General features: G+C 47.2%; 1 protein-coding gene across 5 annotated transcripts in view; it reads left to right on the top strand.

The window, feature by feature from the left end:
- LARS2 (leucyl-tRNA synthetase 2, mitochondrial) overlaps positions 1-14,720 on the top strand; it is a 146,478-nt gene that overhangs the window by 45,514 nt on the left and 86,244 nt on the right. For all 5 annotated transcript variants that reach the window (XR_015151777.1, XM_086368423.1, XM_086368422.1 and 2 more), the window contains one exon: positions 11,415-11,504. Coding sequence is in view for 3 of the 5 variants with exons in the window: in XM_086368422.1 (XP_086224548.1) it covers positions 11,415-11,504 (90 nt within the window). In the remaining 2 variants the exon portion in view is untranslated. The remainder of the gene's footprint in view (positions 1-11,414; positions 11,505-14,720) is intronic.

Below are 14,720 nucleotides of genomic sequence, written 5' to 3'. Positions count from 1 at the left end.
TTTCACAGAATTCAGGAAACCCGTCTGCTACTTATTAGAGTACCAATTTATTACCAAGGACATCAAGATGAACAGCCATTGGAAGAAGTACAGAGGATGGGGCCCAGGAGGGTCTCAAGCAGAATCTTCTGTCCCAGTGCATGTTGGTGCTGGGCCTTGCCAAGGTGGACCTTGGGTGAGTACCACCTGGGATGCCCACTGCATGTCCCTGTGACCATGCAGGCCACCTTCCTGCATGTCACCATCCCGGAGGCTCATCAGACAGTGTTTATGGAGCAAGAATGAACTCCCTGACTCTCTGTTTGAACTCCTCTGACACTGGCCCATCAGAGAGACAGAGGGGCACCTCATTACTGCTGGTTGGGGTCGAAGTCCAGACCCCCTTTCCCCACCGCTGTGGTCTCCACTGACACTGCCAAGGCTCCCCGCCCCCCTTTTAACTTGGATTTTATTTTTATTTAAGTTGATTTCCAATGTTGTGTTAGTTTCTGTTGACAGAGAAGTGATTCAATTATATATATATATATGCCTTCTCTTTTTATATATATCATAGGATATTGAACGTAGTTTCTTTGTGCTATGCAGTAGGACCTTGTTATTTATCTGTCCTGTATATAAAAGCTTGGTGTCCAGCAGGAGTAGGAGAGCCCAGTTTTCCACTCCACCTCCTCGGACACCGCCCTGATGCAGAGAGACTGGGCTCCCTTGTTTTTGGCCCCCCAGGCTTGTAAGTCTAGACCCTCTATTAACCACTTCCTGGTGGGCATAGGGCTGTCATTTTTTCCTGTGGTGTTGAGTAGGATGGAGCAGTAATTGTCTAAATTTTCTCTCATTAGGCTGTCCCTTTCATGGTACTTTGGCTAAAGGAAACGGGCTTTTCTTTCTTCTTTTTTATTTTTTTTTGTCTGTACTCCTTGGCATTTCTGGTTTACTGGCTTTGTTAGCTCCAATTCTGGGACTTATGAGGCATAAAGAAAATCTATGAAACTCACCAGTGTGTCATTCCTCAGGTGCTGAGGTCTCTAATTAGCCTGCCTTCTCTTCTCAATTTATCCAAGTCTGTGCTTGCTTTATACATACATACACACACACACACATATATATATATATATATAAAACGTTCCCTAAGATTTTTAGCTGTACTTAGTGGAAGGAACAGGGAAAAGTGCATCTGTTCCATCTCCCCAGAAGAAGGTGGCATATATAGGTTTAAATCCGCCCTTCTTCCTGTGAGATTCTGGTCTGCACTTCCCTGCCCCTAGTCCTTCCCTTAAACATCACTGGGCTACATTGTGTCACATATGACATCTTTTAGGCTGTGATGGGTTTCTACTACTCGTTGCTTATAGAGCTCGCAAGCAGCAGAACAGCTCATCTTGGACACCACTGTCACTGTGCATCCAAGGAATTGATGAATTGATATTTCGTCTGGACCCATGCCCGTCTCTAACAAATAGCCTTCTCATTATTCAGGAAACCTAGAGAACTCACTTCTCAAAAATATCTTTCAGAGGACACTGCCCTGTTGATCCTGAAATTTTCAAGTGTATTGCAGATAAAATTAATGTTCTTTTCCTCCCAGGAAAAATGAAACAATGGTGGAGAGCTGGTTTGGTATGAATAGTTGAAATACTGGCTTCTGCCCAAGTAGACTGATAACAAATTACAACTCACACCCATTCATCTCATCTGTAGTTGAATGGAGGGTTTTCCATTCCCAGCTGTCTAGATAGAAAAGCTGTCCCTATTGTCTGACTGCCTTGATGAAATTCTTGTCAGCTGGCAAAGAACAGTTACCAAGCAATTAGGCAAATTGTTGCTTCTTGTCCCATTATGGATAGTTTACAGAAACTTGTGCCGTTTGTAGCAGGAGACAGCTTTCAGGTTACCATAAAATTGACAGTGCTCAAGAAATAATGGCCAGGAGAATAGCAAAAGAGGAGCCTACTGGTCAGCCTGATTTCAGTTCAGAAAGACAGTGTGAGCTGTCTTCAAAACTGCAAAGACCATGATTTCCTTTTCTTTAACGCTCCTTCTCTAAATTGGCTTCGAGAGCACGTAGAACATGAACCTTTCAAATGACGAAAATTCAGCTGTAGCCCTAGATTTGAAAAACAAGACCTTTGAGAATAAAATGCATGCTCTGTAAAAGCGGAGTGTCTAGCATTTGTCATTTTCAGTTTTCATTAAATGCTCATTTTCAGGCTAAAGTTAGTCCTGAGATGAAGAAACATAATTACATACAAATGAGTTCTTAGACAAATGTTAGGTTCATGATTAATTAATTACTCTAATATTAACACCTGTTCCCTCAGCTCTGCAAAAAAGGAGGAGAACCGGGAAGGTAAAGGAGGCCACAGGCAGAAACTCAGCCAGGATGGAATTGAACAGATGGTTGAAGGAAGAGGCATGGAAGGATGGGGCCGAGAGGAGGGGGACAGTGAGGCTGAAGAAGCCTGGGCAGTGGCAGTCGTTGCTGTTCAGTCACTGAGTCGTGTCCGACTCTTTGCAACCCCATGGACTGCAGCACACCAGGCTTCCCCATCCTTCACCACCTCCCAGAGTTTGCTCAAACTCAGGTCCACTGAGTCGGTGATGCCATCCAGCCATCTCGTCCTCTGCCACCCTCTTCTCCTTTTACCTTCTCTTTGCCAGCATCAGGGTCTTTGCCAGTGGGTAGGGAGTAGCAAATAGTTTAGGAGGGAGGAAGCAGTGGCCATGTGGCCTAGGACAGGGACCCCTGGCTGGGTCTGTGGGTGGCAAAGAGTTGTTGGGAGAGATGCAAATGGAATGGAATAAAGCAGAACCAGGAGAGGTGGGGGAGAGGGCTGTGCTCTGGAATGCCTGTGGGAGGTGAGGCAGTGATGGATTGCCTCTTTTCTCTCAGAGACAAATGGGAACGAATGAGATAGGAATGGGAATGACAGTTCAGAGAAACTGCTTAAGGAAAGAGAGACTGAAAAGGTTTAATGTAGGTGGCTCGAGTCTTCATATTCTCTGACCCAGGGCCCATCTGCAGTCAGGACTCAATAAATGTCTGTGGCATAATTCAATGAGTGAGTGAGCAAAGAGAGCCCTGAGTTGGATGGAGGAAATTTTGTCCTCTAAACCTCCGTCTTCTATCACTACAGCTGGTTGTTGTTAAGTCTCTCGGGATAAGGACAGGGTAATTGTAGACCCTTCATGAATGTTTTCTCCGTGATTGGATTAAATGGGGAGAAACACAGAATTCTGAACCGGTGTTATACCACGGAGCTGAGACACTAATCTCAAGCGTGTCTCCTTTTGAAAAGCCATCATTTGTTTTTGATTTTGTAGAAGTCGCTAATGGAGATATATGTGGTTCTTCATTTGCCTTTAGAGGTTTGAGGTTTCTGCACACAGGTTTCTTAGAACACTCTGTTCAGTATGAATTGGAGTGACATTTCTCATGTGAACCCATACTTGACAACATTTAATATGAATAAGCCAGACTGGTTCGAAGAGAAAAAGACATTCTAGTCTTTTAAAAACCTGTTACATTTAAGAAAACTTGCAAGGGCTCTGTCTCAAAGCTTTAATTTTTTCTCTTCTTTTTTACGCTGGTGACACTTGATGTCCTGAATTTTGAGGTATTTGTTGCTTTAACGAAGATTTATTGAGCATCTGCCACGTATACCTACTGGGCCAGTGTTGGAAAGGCAGGCTGACCCTCTCCAGATTCCTGGGTCCTCGAGGCCCAGAGAGATGAGTCGTGGTCCAGGGTCACAGCGAGTCCGCAGCAGACCCACGGACTGAATCCAGTGCTCCGAGCCCAGGCTTCAGACTGCCTGTCCTTCACTCCTTCCGTCCTCTGCCCTTTCCCTGCCAACCGCCTGTTTAGGAAGGTGGATAGAACCTGGGGACCTAAATAATAGAGCCAAGAAGTCTGTTGGGTCCTAAAAGATGGGGATATGCTTGGCATGAGCACACGGGCTCTCTCATGCCCTTGTGGCCTGGGCAGCAGACGGACCCGCCCGCACCCTGCGTGGAGGGGAGCCGGGTGATTCTGGCACACCCGTGGGCCTGGCGTCACCTCTGTCCTCTCGTTGGTGTGCTGAGTGTTTGCCAAGTCCAGCACCGCTCTTGCTCGTTTACTCACAGGCAGAGGTGTCTACCTGGCCCTTTACCGTCTTGTAACAGCATCTCAGAAAGTGAGTAGGCCTCCTTGGGCCTCTTCCCCGGGGATTGTGGACAGTGAGCCAGCCTCCCCCGTTATACTCCCCGGTGGTTCTGCGTTTAGGCCACATCCTTGCCTTTGGAGCCAGGGTTGTCGGAATTGGTCATATGGATACAGACCACGTTGTCCGGGGGCTTTGCGGGTGGCCGTGTGGATGCCCCTTTGTGACCCCAGGATATTTGTGTGCCTGCATGCTCGGCTGTGTCTGACTTGTGACCTCATGGACTGTGGCCCACCAGGCTTCTGTGTCCGTGGGATTTTCCAGGCAAGGATACTGGAGCAAGTTGCCATTTCCTTCTCCAAGGGATCTTCCTGACCCAGGATCAAACCTGCATTTCCTGCACTGCAGGAAGATTCTTTACCACTGAGCCTCCTGGGAACTGAGCATTGTTATTCCTAACAGAATACTCGCCGGTATTCCTTTATCTAGGAGTGCTCTGGCCTGTTGCTTCTGCCTGATTTACCGAGACCTCCTTGGAGCACACATTTGAGTCAGTCCGGGCACAGCCCGGATGTACTTACCAAGGTGCTGTCTTGCTGCCTGGTCCCCTTTGAGCCCAGGGTCCTGGGTTCCAGTTGTTTCCGCCACCCAGTGCTGGGCTGCTGCGGGCAGGCCACTCCCTCCCCTCAAGGTGGGGTTTCCTCCTGTAAAGCAGTTCTCACGGCCCCTGCTTCGCAGCTCCAGCCACTGAGAGACGTGGGAGGGGAGAGGAAGGGAGCAGAGGGCAGGAGGAGCAGTTTGGGAGCACAGAGTCGTGTACTATTGTGTCCTGTTACTTGCTAATTAAGACTCCGAGGCAGAGCTGAGTGAGCGCTCCATCTCCATGCTGTCTGTCCCTGTCTGGCCTGAAGCCCCTTCAGGAGCCTCTAAGTGAGAAGTTAGCCATCCTCCTCCCTCCTTTTCCGTGAAGCCGCAGGGGAGGGCCAGCCCACTCTGGGCTTTCTGCAGCTCCCCTTCCAGAGCCGTGCCTCCTCTGGGAGGACAGCTGAGCTGTCAGACAGTCGGGTGTTTTTGAACCGCTGATCGCAGAGCACAGGTAGTTACATACCCAGGTTTCTGTGGCTGTTGGATGGAGGTGGGCTTCACGTGATTATTTCTTGGTGTTTCTTCTGTTTGTTTTGTGAAGGCAGAGTGGACATTGACCGAAAGAATGAAGAGGATCTGTGTTGGGGCGGGGCTGCAGAACACAGGGCAGATTTGAATCCAGGCAGTACCCTGGGGAGACCCTTTTAACACAGGACACTGCAGCTGGGGAGGGGCTCGTTAGAAATCTCGTATGGACTAAATTGTGCCCTTAGCTTCTGTCGAAGACTGGTTCGTTAAATTCAGTTCATGAAGACACAAGGGCAGGACAGGCCCAAACACTTAGGCAGTGTTGGCAGGGGGATGTATTTGGGAAGAACCTCTTTGCAATAGTTCTCAGCCCTGGCAGCACATGAAGTTTCTGTGGGTGCGGTGAGACCCAGGCACCAGCAACCTTCAAAGGTCCTCTTCAAGGTGCAACCAAGTTTGAGAGCCAGCTCTAAGATTAGAGGGCTCCGCGTGGGGGTGGTTGTACACGTCCTCTTCCGGCAGATTTTGCTCGTGAGCACCGCTCCCCCACTCCCCTTCTTCCAACTCAGCAGGTGCACTGAGCTGTGGACGGGAACCTTGAACCGCCACCAGCGAGGAGCATCTGATGCAGGATGTATATTTCCTCCCAAGCGGCACAGTATGAATCCTGAGACTGGTTTCTGTAGCCTTTAAGCTGTGCTCGGCTTTCACAGCCCCTCCCCTTCAGAACTCAAAAAACGTGGGAAGGAATAAAAGGCAAGGCCATTACCACCCATTTCCTTTTGATCCGTTGCAGTAAAGAGCAAGTGACAAAAATGCACAGAAGAGGAATGTGAGTACCCACATCCCCTCTGTTTACAAGATTGGTTGTTTCAGAGGCAGAAGGCTCTGGTGAGAGTGAGGAGCGGGGAGGTGATGCCTGGCGGCTGCTCACCCTTCTTGCCGTGTTTATTTTCCCGTGTTCGGGGCCGTCCAGTGACCGACTTGATGAACATGCTGCCTCTGGTTCGGTCTGTTTCATTTTCTTAAATCCTGAGAGCTGACCTAAACACTCCGAGGTTTGCAATGCAAATTACATGCACGGTGGCCTCGAGTGACGTTAGTAGTTCTGTGATCTGGGACCCGTCACTGTCAAAAGTGCAGTGGGATCAAGAGGCACAGACCCAACTGAGTCCTGCCTGAGCTGCAGGGGGGTCGGCGGCAACCTCTCTGCCTCCCCCTGAGGTGGGCGTTGCCGCCGGAGGCGGCTGGGAGCAATCTTGTGTGGATTTACCTGTCTGGGTCCTGTGGTTCGGTCTCTCCCTCACGAACACAATCTCTTTTCAGTCCGAAAGCCAGTGTTTGGTAAGGGATGGTGAGTGCAGATTCTTCTGACCCAAGCCCACTGCTCTCCCTCCCGCCCCGTCCAGCAGCCCCACGAGGGCATCAGCCGCCTCTGAGAGGGATGTGGTGACCGAGCCGGCCTCACTCCTTCACGACACACTCTGGGTCAAGCAAGGGGAGCAGCACCATCGATCCCTCACTTGTGCCCGGCGTGTGCTTCACACATATCATCACATTTGTCCTGAGGCCCCTCCAACGGGCCTCGTCGCCCCTCTCCCCTGGACACGGACACTTGACTGTGGCCACATGCGGATGACGGTGCAAGGACTGGAACCCAGTCACACGGCTGCCGAGTGGATTGTCTTTCCCTTGGCTCACCCTCTCTCTCCCTCTTTTTCCTGGAGCAAGGAAGGTCAGCCTGAGGTCCACAGGAGCCGGTCACCCTCACAGACCAAGCACTGTTTTCCTCTCCGAAACAGTCGGGTGGGCCTCTGGGACTCGGGCTTCTCCGGCCGTTGTCGAATCACTGTGCAGGGCGGTCCCGGCAAGGCCGGCGGGGTTATTGATCTGTGCAGTCACTGAGGTGTGGGGGGCCGGCCTCAAGGGAGGACATTTTGATCCTCGTTCATGTTGAGTGAGTGTCACCTTCTCCACTGGGCCTCGGATTTGGCTGTGAATGTGCAAAATATTTCTAATGCTAAAAGCCAGGTATCGCTGAATGTAAAAACTGCAGTGTGGCGGAATGAGACTTGTTGAGATTCTAGATGCATAAATTGGGTCTCTTGGCAGCTGGATTGCACTTTGCAGAGCCCAGGGGGTTATAAAAGTTGACATCTTTATATAGATATATGTGGAGTGTGGCTGAATTGCAGTTGCTTTTAGAGCTATAACTTTGAATTGCCTGAATTTTTGTTTTAAAAACAAGGATGGTTTTGCATGGGGGTGGGCTTATTTGGAAAGCAGAGCAAGAAAGGCACGGGAGAGAAAAGGGCCTTGGGACACAGGGAACAGCCCTCGTGTGAGGGCCCGGTGGTCTCGCGGAGAGCCGAGCTGGCGCCATCCACAGCTTGGGAACCCCCGCCCCCAGACAGAGGCTTCCCTTCAGAGGACAGGCAGGGCTGGGCCCAGGCATCTGGGTGCTGTCGGCTGGGTTCCAGCGGGTGACCTTTAAACCTGTCCGCTCAACATCTGTTTCACAGGTGGGGATAAACTGGTGTTGCATCAGGAACAACCGGGTGCCTCTCTAAACGGGAAATGTATTACATGAATTTTTTACCCATTTTCCCAAGTCAGACAGCTACTCGGAGGCATATTGAGTGATTTAAATTTTAGATGGTAAAGTCAGTCACTCCTTCCCCGTGAGTAGCATCACACACACCTAACAGTTTCAAACCCGTGTCCGCCGGCTCCCCACGCTTGCCAGGCCTCCCCTCTGCCCGGTCTCAGCATTGGCAGACGGGCTGGTGGCCACAGCGAGCAGCAGCCCCACCTGCACTGCACTGCGTGCTCAGCGGAGATGGGGCCACCCCAGCGGGAGAGGGAAACCTAAGCTAGCTTAGGCCCGTTTCTACTTTTGCCAGGGACATCTGATTGCTTTTATGGACCACCCTCCAGAGAACTGCTTGCTCGTTCCTCTTAATCCATCTGTGGTTACAGACTCCAGCTAAGAAGATCGAAACCCTTCGAGCAGGGTTTCTCACCTTGGCGTTATTGACGTTTGGGGCCGGATAACTTTCTGTTCAAGGGGCTGTCTTGTGCTTTGTAGGGTTTCGGCAGCATCCCTGGCCTCCGCCCAGCAGATGCCGTTAACACGCCCCCAGCCACAGCCCTGCCACAGTTGCCACATGCTGCCTGTCTCCAGTCGTTATCTGGGGAGCAAGTGTCCCCATCGAGACCCGCTGCTCCAGGAAGAGGCAGGGCGCCCTTTCACATCTCTGTGGATGCGGACCCCCCAGAAGACCTTCGTCTGCAGGGCTGGGTTTTAAATGAGTAGTTCCCAAAACATGGGAAAAGAGTCTCATTTTCTAGCCAGTTGACTACAGGTAAAGCTTTTAAGCAGTTTAATTTCAGAAAGATACCTTTGATGATTTTTACTGAGATGAGGCATTAGAAGACTAGAAGTAGCTGTTTGGATTTTTTTGGCTTTTTTTCCCTTCAAGTCAACAAAGCAGAGGGAGGGAGGTTCCAGAAAGGTTCTGTGGGTGTTTCAGGAAATGCATTTCCAAGCAGGGTGCTCCCAGCCAGCACACTTAGTATGGTTCCTGTGAGACTGGACGTCTGCCCGGGCAGTTCTTCGTGGAATGGCGGTGCTGAGGGTCATGCTGGGCCCTGTGTGCAGCAGGTGGGAACAAATGGGTGGGGGCGACGCTCCTGTCCCCAGGACGTCCCCAGCCTCCTCTAGGCAGGAAGCGCCAGCATCTCAGGAGGGGAGACAGCGCCAGTGAGGCAGCTGCGTGTTGCAGCAGTTCTGCTGGGATTAGAATGGCCGTCCCGGAGCCGTGGTTTTCAGGCTGTACTATTAGCAGCGGGTGTGGTTTTTTTTTTTTTTTTTCTTCAAATGACATGTGTAGAAATGCAATATATATGAAACAGGCTGAAGGAGGAATGGAACCTTGAAGGCAGAGTGGAAGGAGGGGTCCGTACCTCCTACCCACCGTCTCACCTTGGAGCTGACACTTCCCAAGACACCGCAGTCTGTGTCACCCATCTAACTGAAAGTAGCCTAATATTTGGTTGGATAATGATCTTCCCCCCGCCCCCCTGCACCGACTGGATCTATCATCTTTTTTTTCTATTTTAGATAAAAGCAGTTTTCCAAACCACATACCTAAGGGAAGATTATCATGCTGTTCCATGGCGATGTAATTTTTACTCTCTGTCTATGAAAGCAGATCCAGGGGCTGAGGAAATATATATGTATATACGTGCCTACATACATATTCATTAGGAGTATTTTGATATTTTGTTTTGAAAAATTTAAATAAACAGAAAAACAGAGAAAAGAGCTCAGTCACTAGATGTAACAGTTGTCATTATTTTGTCATATTTGCTTCCCCTGTTTCTTTAGACCTCTAATGGATAACAGTTTTAAAAAGCATATCCACCCTAACAAGGTCTGGGAATATTTCCACCGCCTTCCCCTTCCCCCGACCCTGTTTGCTATTCCAGTTCATCTTGTGGACCTGTGTAACTTGAGTTCAGTTTATGAAACTCCCATAAGGGATACAAATTTGATTTGACATTCCTATATCTATTTAGTTTTGTTCAACATCAATTTGGGGGTGCCTTGCTGTTTCGAGACCTGAGCATACATGATGAGCAAAATGAAACGGACCAAACATAGCCCCTGCCCCAGGTTTTGTTAGAAATGGAAGTTCTTAAGTTGCTTATCAGGAAAGTGAGTTCTGCCCTAAGCTTGCAGGGCCGGGGGGCGAGGCGGGGGGGCGGCTGGCTGGTGAGGAAAATATGATGGGATGAGGATGAATCTGGAGGTTTGGGGGCACGAACAGACCCACAGTGTGCTGGTCTGATTCTGTGTCAGTGAAGTGCTTTGTGTCCCATGCTCTTCAGACTCGATGCCCGTGCGCCCCAGGAGCTGGTGTGGCCTGTGTGTGCGTGTGGCTCCGGCGTTGGCAGGGGCGAGCTACAGTGTGGGCAGAGTTGTTAGACTGGCTGGTTATTCATTCCCTGCCTTGCAGCGGCGAGTGGAACCTGTGATCAGAGTTATTTGTTCTCTGATAGTTATTCCTCTGCTATTGTTACAAAACAACAAAAAAAGGACCCAGGACTCTTCCATGGGAAACATCACCCATGGGGGACAGGAGGAGTTCACCTGCCACCCTGCTCAGCTGCTGCCGCCCTTACCCTCCTTTCCTGGGCTTTAGAATCTCTCCTTATTCACTCATCTGGAGAAAGACTGGATCGATTGCTCTTCTGATAGAAGTATGCCTTCTGTCCGTCGTCCATGACAGATGAACCATCTGGAATGTCCCCTGCCCTACATCCGTTGCTCTGTTAGCTCTCCTTGGCAGTGAAAGAAGAGCCCTAGAAAGGAAACAGTGAGGACGCAGAGGTTTTTATGCTTGGTTGATTTCCTCAATTGCAAACCTTATTGGTTAATTAATTAATTAAACCTCATCAGCTGGTTAATTAACAACCTGATTTTACAGATTCTATAGCACATGTGTTCTCAGGACAGAAAATACATTTTGGGAACGTTCAACTTAAGCTTGGAAATACAAGCCAGGTGGTTTTTCACTAAGTTTATGAACACTATTTGATAACGTTTCTAATGGGCCTTCCTAAGTAGACTCCAGCGTGATTCACATAATGGGATAAATGGAATATAATGAGTCTAAAAGAGCTATCAAGCCCCAGTTGTATCTAGAAACACAGGTTTGTTTTCCAGTGAGGATCGTACCGAAGCTAGCAAATATTCCTCTTGAATTTTGTGATTGCTTCCAAAATGAACTACATTTATGAATTAGCTCTATGGCCCCCAAATATGTTTATGCTGACAAAAAAGGGAGTACTCAAGTCTGTACAGTGTAATTCAGCTGTTACTTGCAAGCATGGGGCTGTGCAGAAGACTTACATCGAGTTTCTCATCATTAAACAGGCCCTGGGAAAGGTTGCCCAGGAGGTCGGCATTTCAATAACATCTCTCTTCCCAGAATAAATTGCTTCTTCTCTTATTTCACAAATTGATAAAAATATTATAGATTGATAGATATTTTTGCAGAGTGATTGCTTTTCAAAATTGAATTGCAAAGCAGATCCATATGTTGGGAGAGGGAATGTTTACAGTGGCCCATACATAATTTTACCCCTCTTTGGCAGGAAATAACGACGTGTTTACCGGATTACTACAAATGGACTCAGTATCTCTTTATTAAACTCTACGAAGCTGGGCTGGCCTATCAAAAGGAGGTGAGTTAAAGTTTGTTGTTGTTATTATTTAGTTACTAAGTTGTGTCCAATCCATTTGTGACCCCGTGGACTGTAGCCCACCAGGCCCCTCTGTCCATGGGATTTCCCAGGCAAGAATACTGGAGTGAGTTGCCATTTCCTCCTCCAGGGGATCTTCCCCACCCAGGGTTTGAACCCGCGTCTCCTCCATCTCCTGCATTGGCAGGTGGATTCTTTACGACGAGTCGCCTGGAAACCCCATGGTAAGATCAGCCTTAGATGGTGGGAAATGAGAGAAATAGTATCCTCGCGTGGCCTAGAGCTGCAGTGTCCAATATGACGATGGCTGTTAGCTGCATGTGGTTGCTGAAATTTAAAGTAATTAAGATTAAAACAGTATTAAAAATTCAGGTCCTCAGTCGTACGAGTCACATTCAGATGCTGGTAGCTAGTGCTGGACAGTCTAGATAGAAAACATTCCCATCATAACAGAATACGCTTTTAATCATTATGGTTTTTATGGGGTTTTTTTGTTCAGTCTTCTCTCCTTTTCTTTTTTAAAAAAGTATTTAATTTTTAATCGATGGATAATTGCTTTACAGTATTATGTTGGTTTCTATCAAACATCAACATGAATCAGCCATGGGTTTGCCCCTCCCACTTGAACATCCCTCCCACCTCCCTCCCCATCCCACTGCTCTAGATTGTTACGGAGCCCCGGTTTGAGCTCCCTGAGTCATACAGCACATTCCCGCTGGCTATCTGTCTTACATATGGTAGCGCATGTTTCCACGTCACTGTCTTCATACACCCTACCCCCTCCTTCCTCCCCGCTCAGCCTTGTTCGTAAGTCTGTTCTCTATGTCTGTCTCCGTTGCTGCTCTGCAAATAGGCCCAAAAGTACCATCTTTCTAGATTCCATATATAATGCATTGGTATACGATATTTGTTTTTCTCTTTCTGACTTACTTCACTCTGTATGACAGATTCTAGCTTCATCCACCTCATTGGGACTGACTCTGATGTGTTCCTTTTTATGGCTGAAAATATTCCATTGTATACATGTAGCACAGCTGCTTTTTCATCTGTCGATGGACATCTAAGTTGCTTCCATGTCCATGTCTGTTGTAAACAGAGCTGCAGTGAACATCGAGGTGCATGTGCCTTTTGCAGTTTTGGTTTCCTCAGGCTATGTCCCTAGGAGTGGGATTGCTGGGTCATATGGTGGTTTTATTCCTAGTTTTTTAAGGAATCTCCATACTGTTCTCCATAGTGGCTGTATCAATTTCATTATGTTTTCAATTAAAAAATTTTAGAATCAGTATAGCAACTCGTGTAGAAGGCTTAGTTTAGAATATCAGGATAACATGAATTTTCTTAAACCTTGACAACATAAAAAGTAATCTAGCTAACAAAAGTCAGGAGGTGGAATTGGGGAAAGAGAAGTAGAAGCAAGTGAGAGATGATCCCTATGTATTTCATAACAAGGAGCCATAGAAGGAGAATTAGACATTTATGTCTATTTTTTTTTTAAGTTGAAATGTAGCCATTAAAGCTAAAGATAAAGGTAGCAGAAACTAGAAGAGGAGTCTTGTGTGAGGAAGGCTGTATGCCCGTGCTCAGTATCTCATATTACATGGCAGAGGGTCAGCAGAATTGTCTGAAGATAGTAATCAAACTTAAAGTAGTACAGTTTTATTACATAAAGTTATAATGGTAAATACCAGAAGAACTAATAAACAAAGCCTGCTAAAAGAGTATTTTTATAATCACTTCAGATAATTATGAATGTCCTCCTTTAATACTATACCAAAACTCAACAAGTGATGGTTTCTTAAAGGTCAGTTGCAATGTTGAATCTAAATATCAGTGAACTTTTTGCACCCTCGTTACATTAAAATGTTTTGGTCTATCTTACCCTTCGAATGAATGTTTTACCCTTGTGTTATTATTATTATGAATATAGTTTTGACCTGCCAACCCCTTGTAGTGGTCTCCAGGACTCCAGAGGTTTATGAACCACACTGAGAAGCTCTGTACAAAGTATACAATCCCAAACCCACTCTCAGCTTTAAACTGAGGATATTTTTAAAATATTGGTTGTTTAAAATACAATGTTGTTAATTTTTTTTTTTTTTTTTTAAGTATTCAGTCCCCATTAACATTTGGGATACATTGAAAGTGAGAACTTTGTGGAGTCAAGTCATACTCATCTGTAACCACTGTAAACGCTCTTGAGTCAGTTTAATTTGTTAACACAGCATAGCTGTTCCTGTGCCCAGAAGCTGGTAGGTGAGGAGAGGGAGAGACAGAAGTACCTGTCCAGGGTGCTGACTGCAGCAGGCCTTGTTGTGTAGGACGTATCATTGTGTTGTTACAGAATAATTTTCAAAAGTTAGAAACATGACTCCCATACAAATATAAAATGAACATGTGTCAAAGATTGTATTCAGCTCGTTCATTAGCAAGAGAACCAGCTGTATGTTAAGACTGGTTCAAATGATATTTCAAGGAAGGACGATTTGTAGAGTCAAAGGCATGTGAAATGTGTTTGCTGATAGATCAAAACTGCTTAGTGTCCTCCCGGGCATAAACTTAGTTTTGGGGACAGTCTTTCCGTGAATCAGAAATCATTTGCTTTGTCATTGCCTGAGAGCCATTTGTGTCACTCTCAGACAGAAAGCTTTGGTGTTGCTCTGTGTTTTCTGTAGGTTAACCTCTTCTTTGGCACCCTTGCAGAGTTGTATTGGGTTGGCCAAAGCATTCATTCATGTTTTTCCATACCATCTTATGGAGAAACCCAAGTGAATTTTTTGGCCAACCCAATAAAATAACTTAATAATGAAGAGGGAGTCAAACAAAGGTAAACATCCCTAAAAAATCAGATAATCCCTGGGGGCTGTGGCTCTGCTAGCCAACTCCAGCTTGCCTTGAAGAAGCAACCCCTTTTGCTAAATTTGGAATAATTTTTCTTAACAGCATTATTCAACATTCAGAAGCAAAAGGGTCAGAAGGGAATTGGTGGGAAAATATCAGCTTCCCACTTTCATCACCAGGTTCTGTGCTAACCGAGCAGCCTGGCAGACTCCTTCCCAGAAGAACCTCCCTGCTCAGGTGGATCAGAATTGTACGCCAGTCAGGTTTCCACACCGGAATCACCCATGGGTCCGAGCAGAGGGATTAAGAGATCACAAGCCACGTTGTGTATCCCAAGTAATAGCAGGAAGGACAGACAAA

This window comes from Bos grunniens, chromosome 22, assembly GCF_055505025.1.
Source record: "Bos grunniens cultivar Pamir isolate PY7600 chromosome 22, Bosgru_T2T1.0, whole genome shotgun sequence".
Lineage (NCBI taxonomy): Eukaryota > Metazoa > Chordata > Mammalia > Artiodactyla > Bovidae > Bos > Bos grunniens.
The sequence above is the reverse complement of the archived record's forward strand: the minus strand, read 5'-3'. Positions and strand labels throughout refer to the sequence as shown.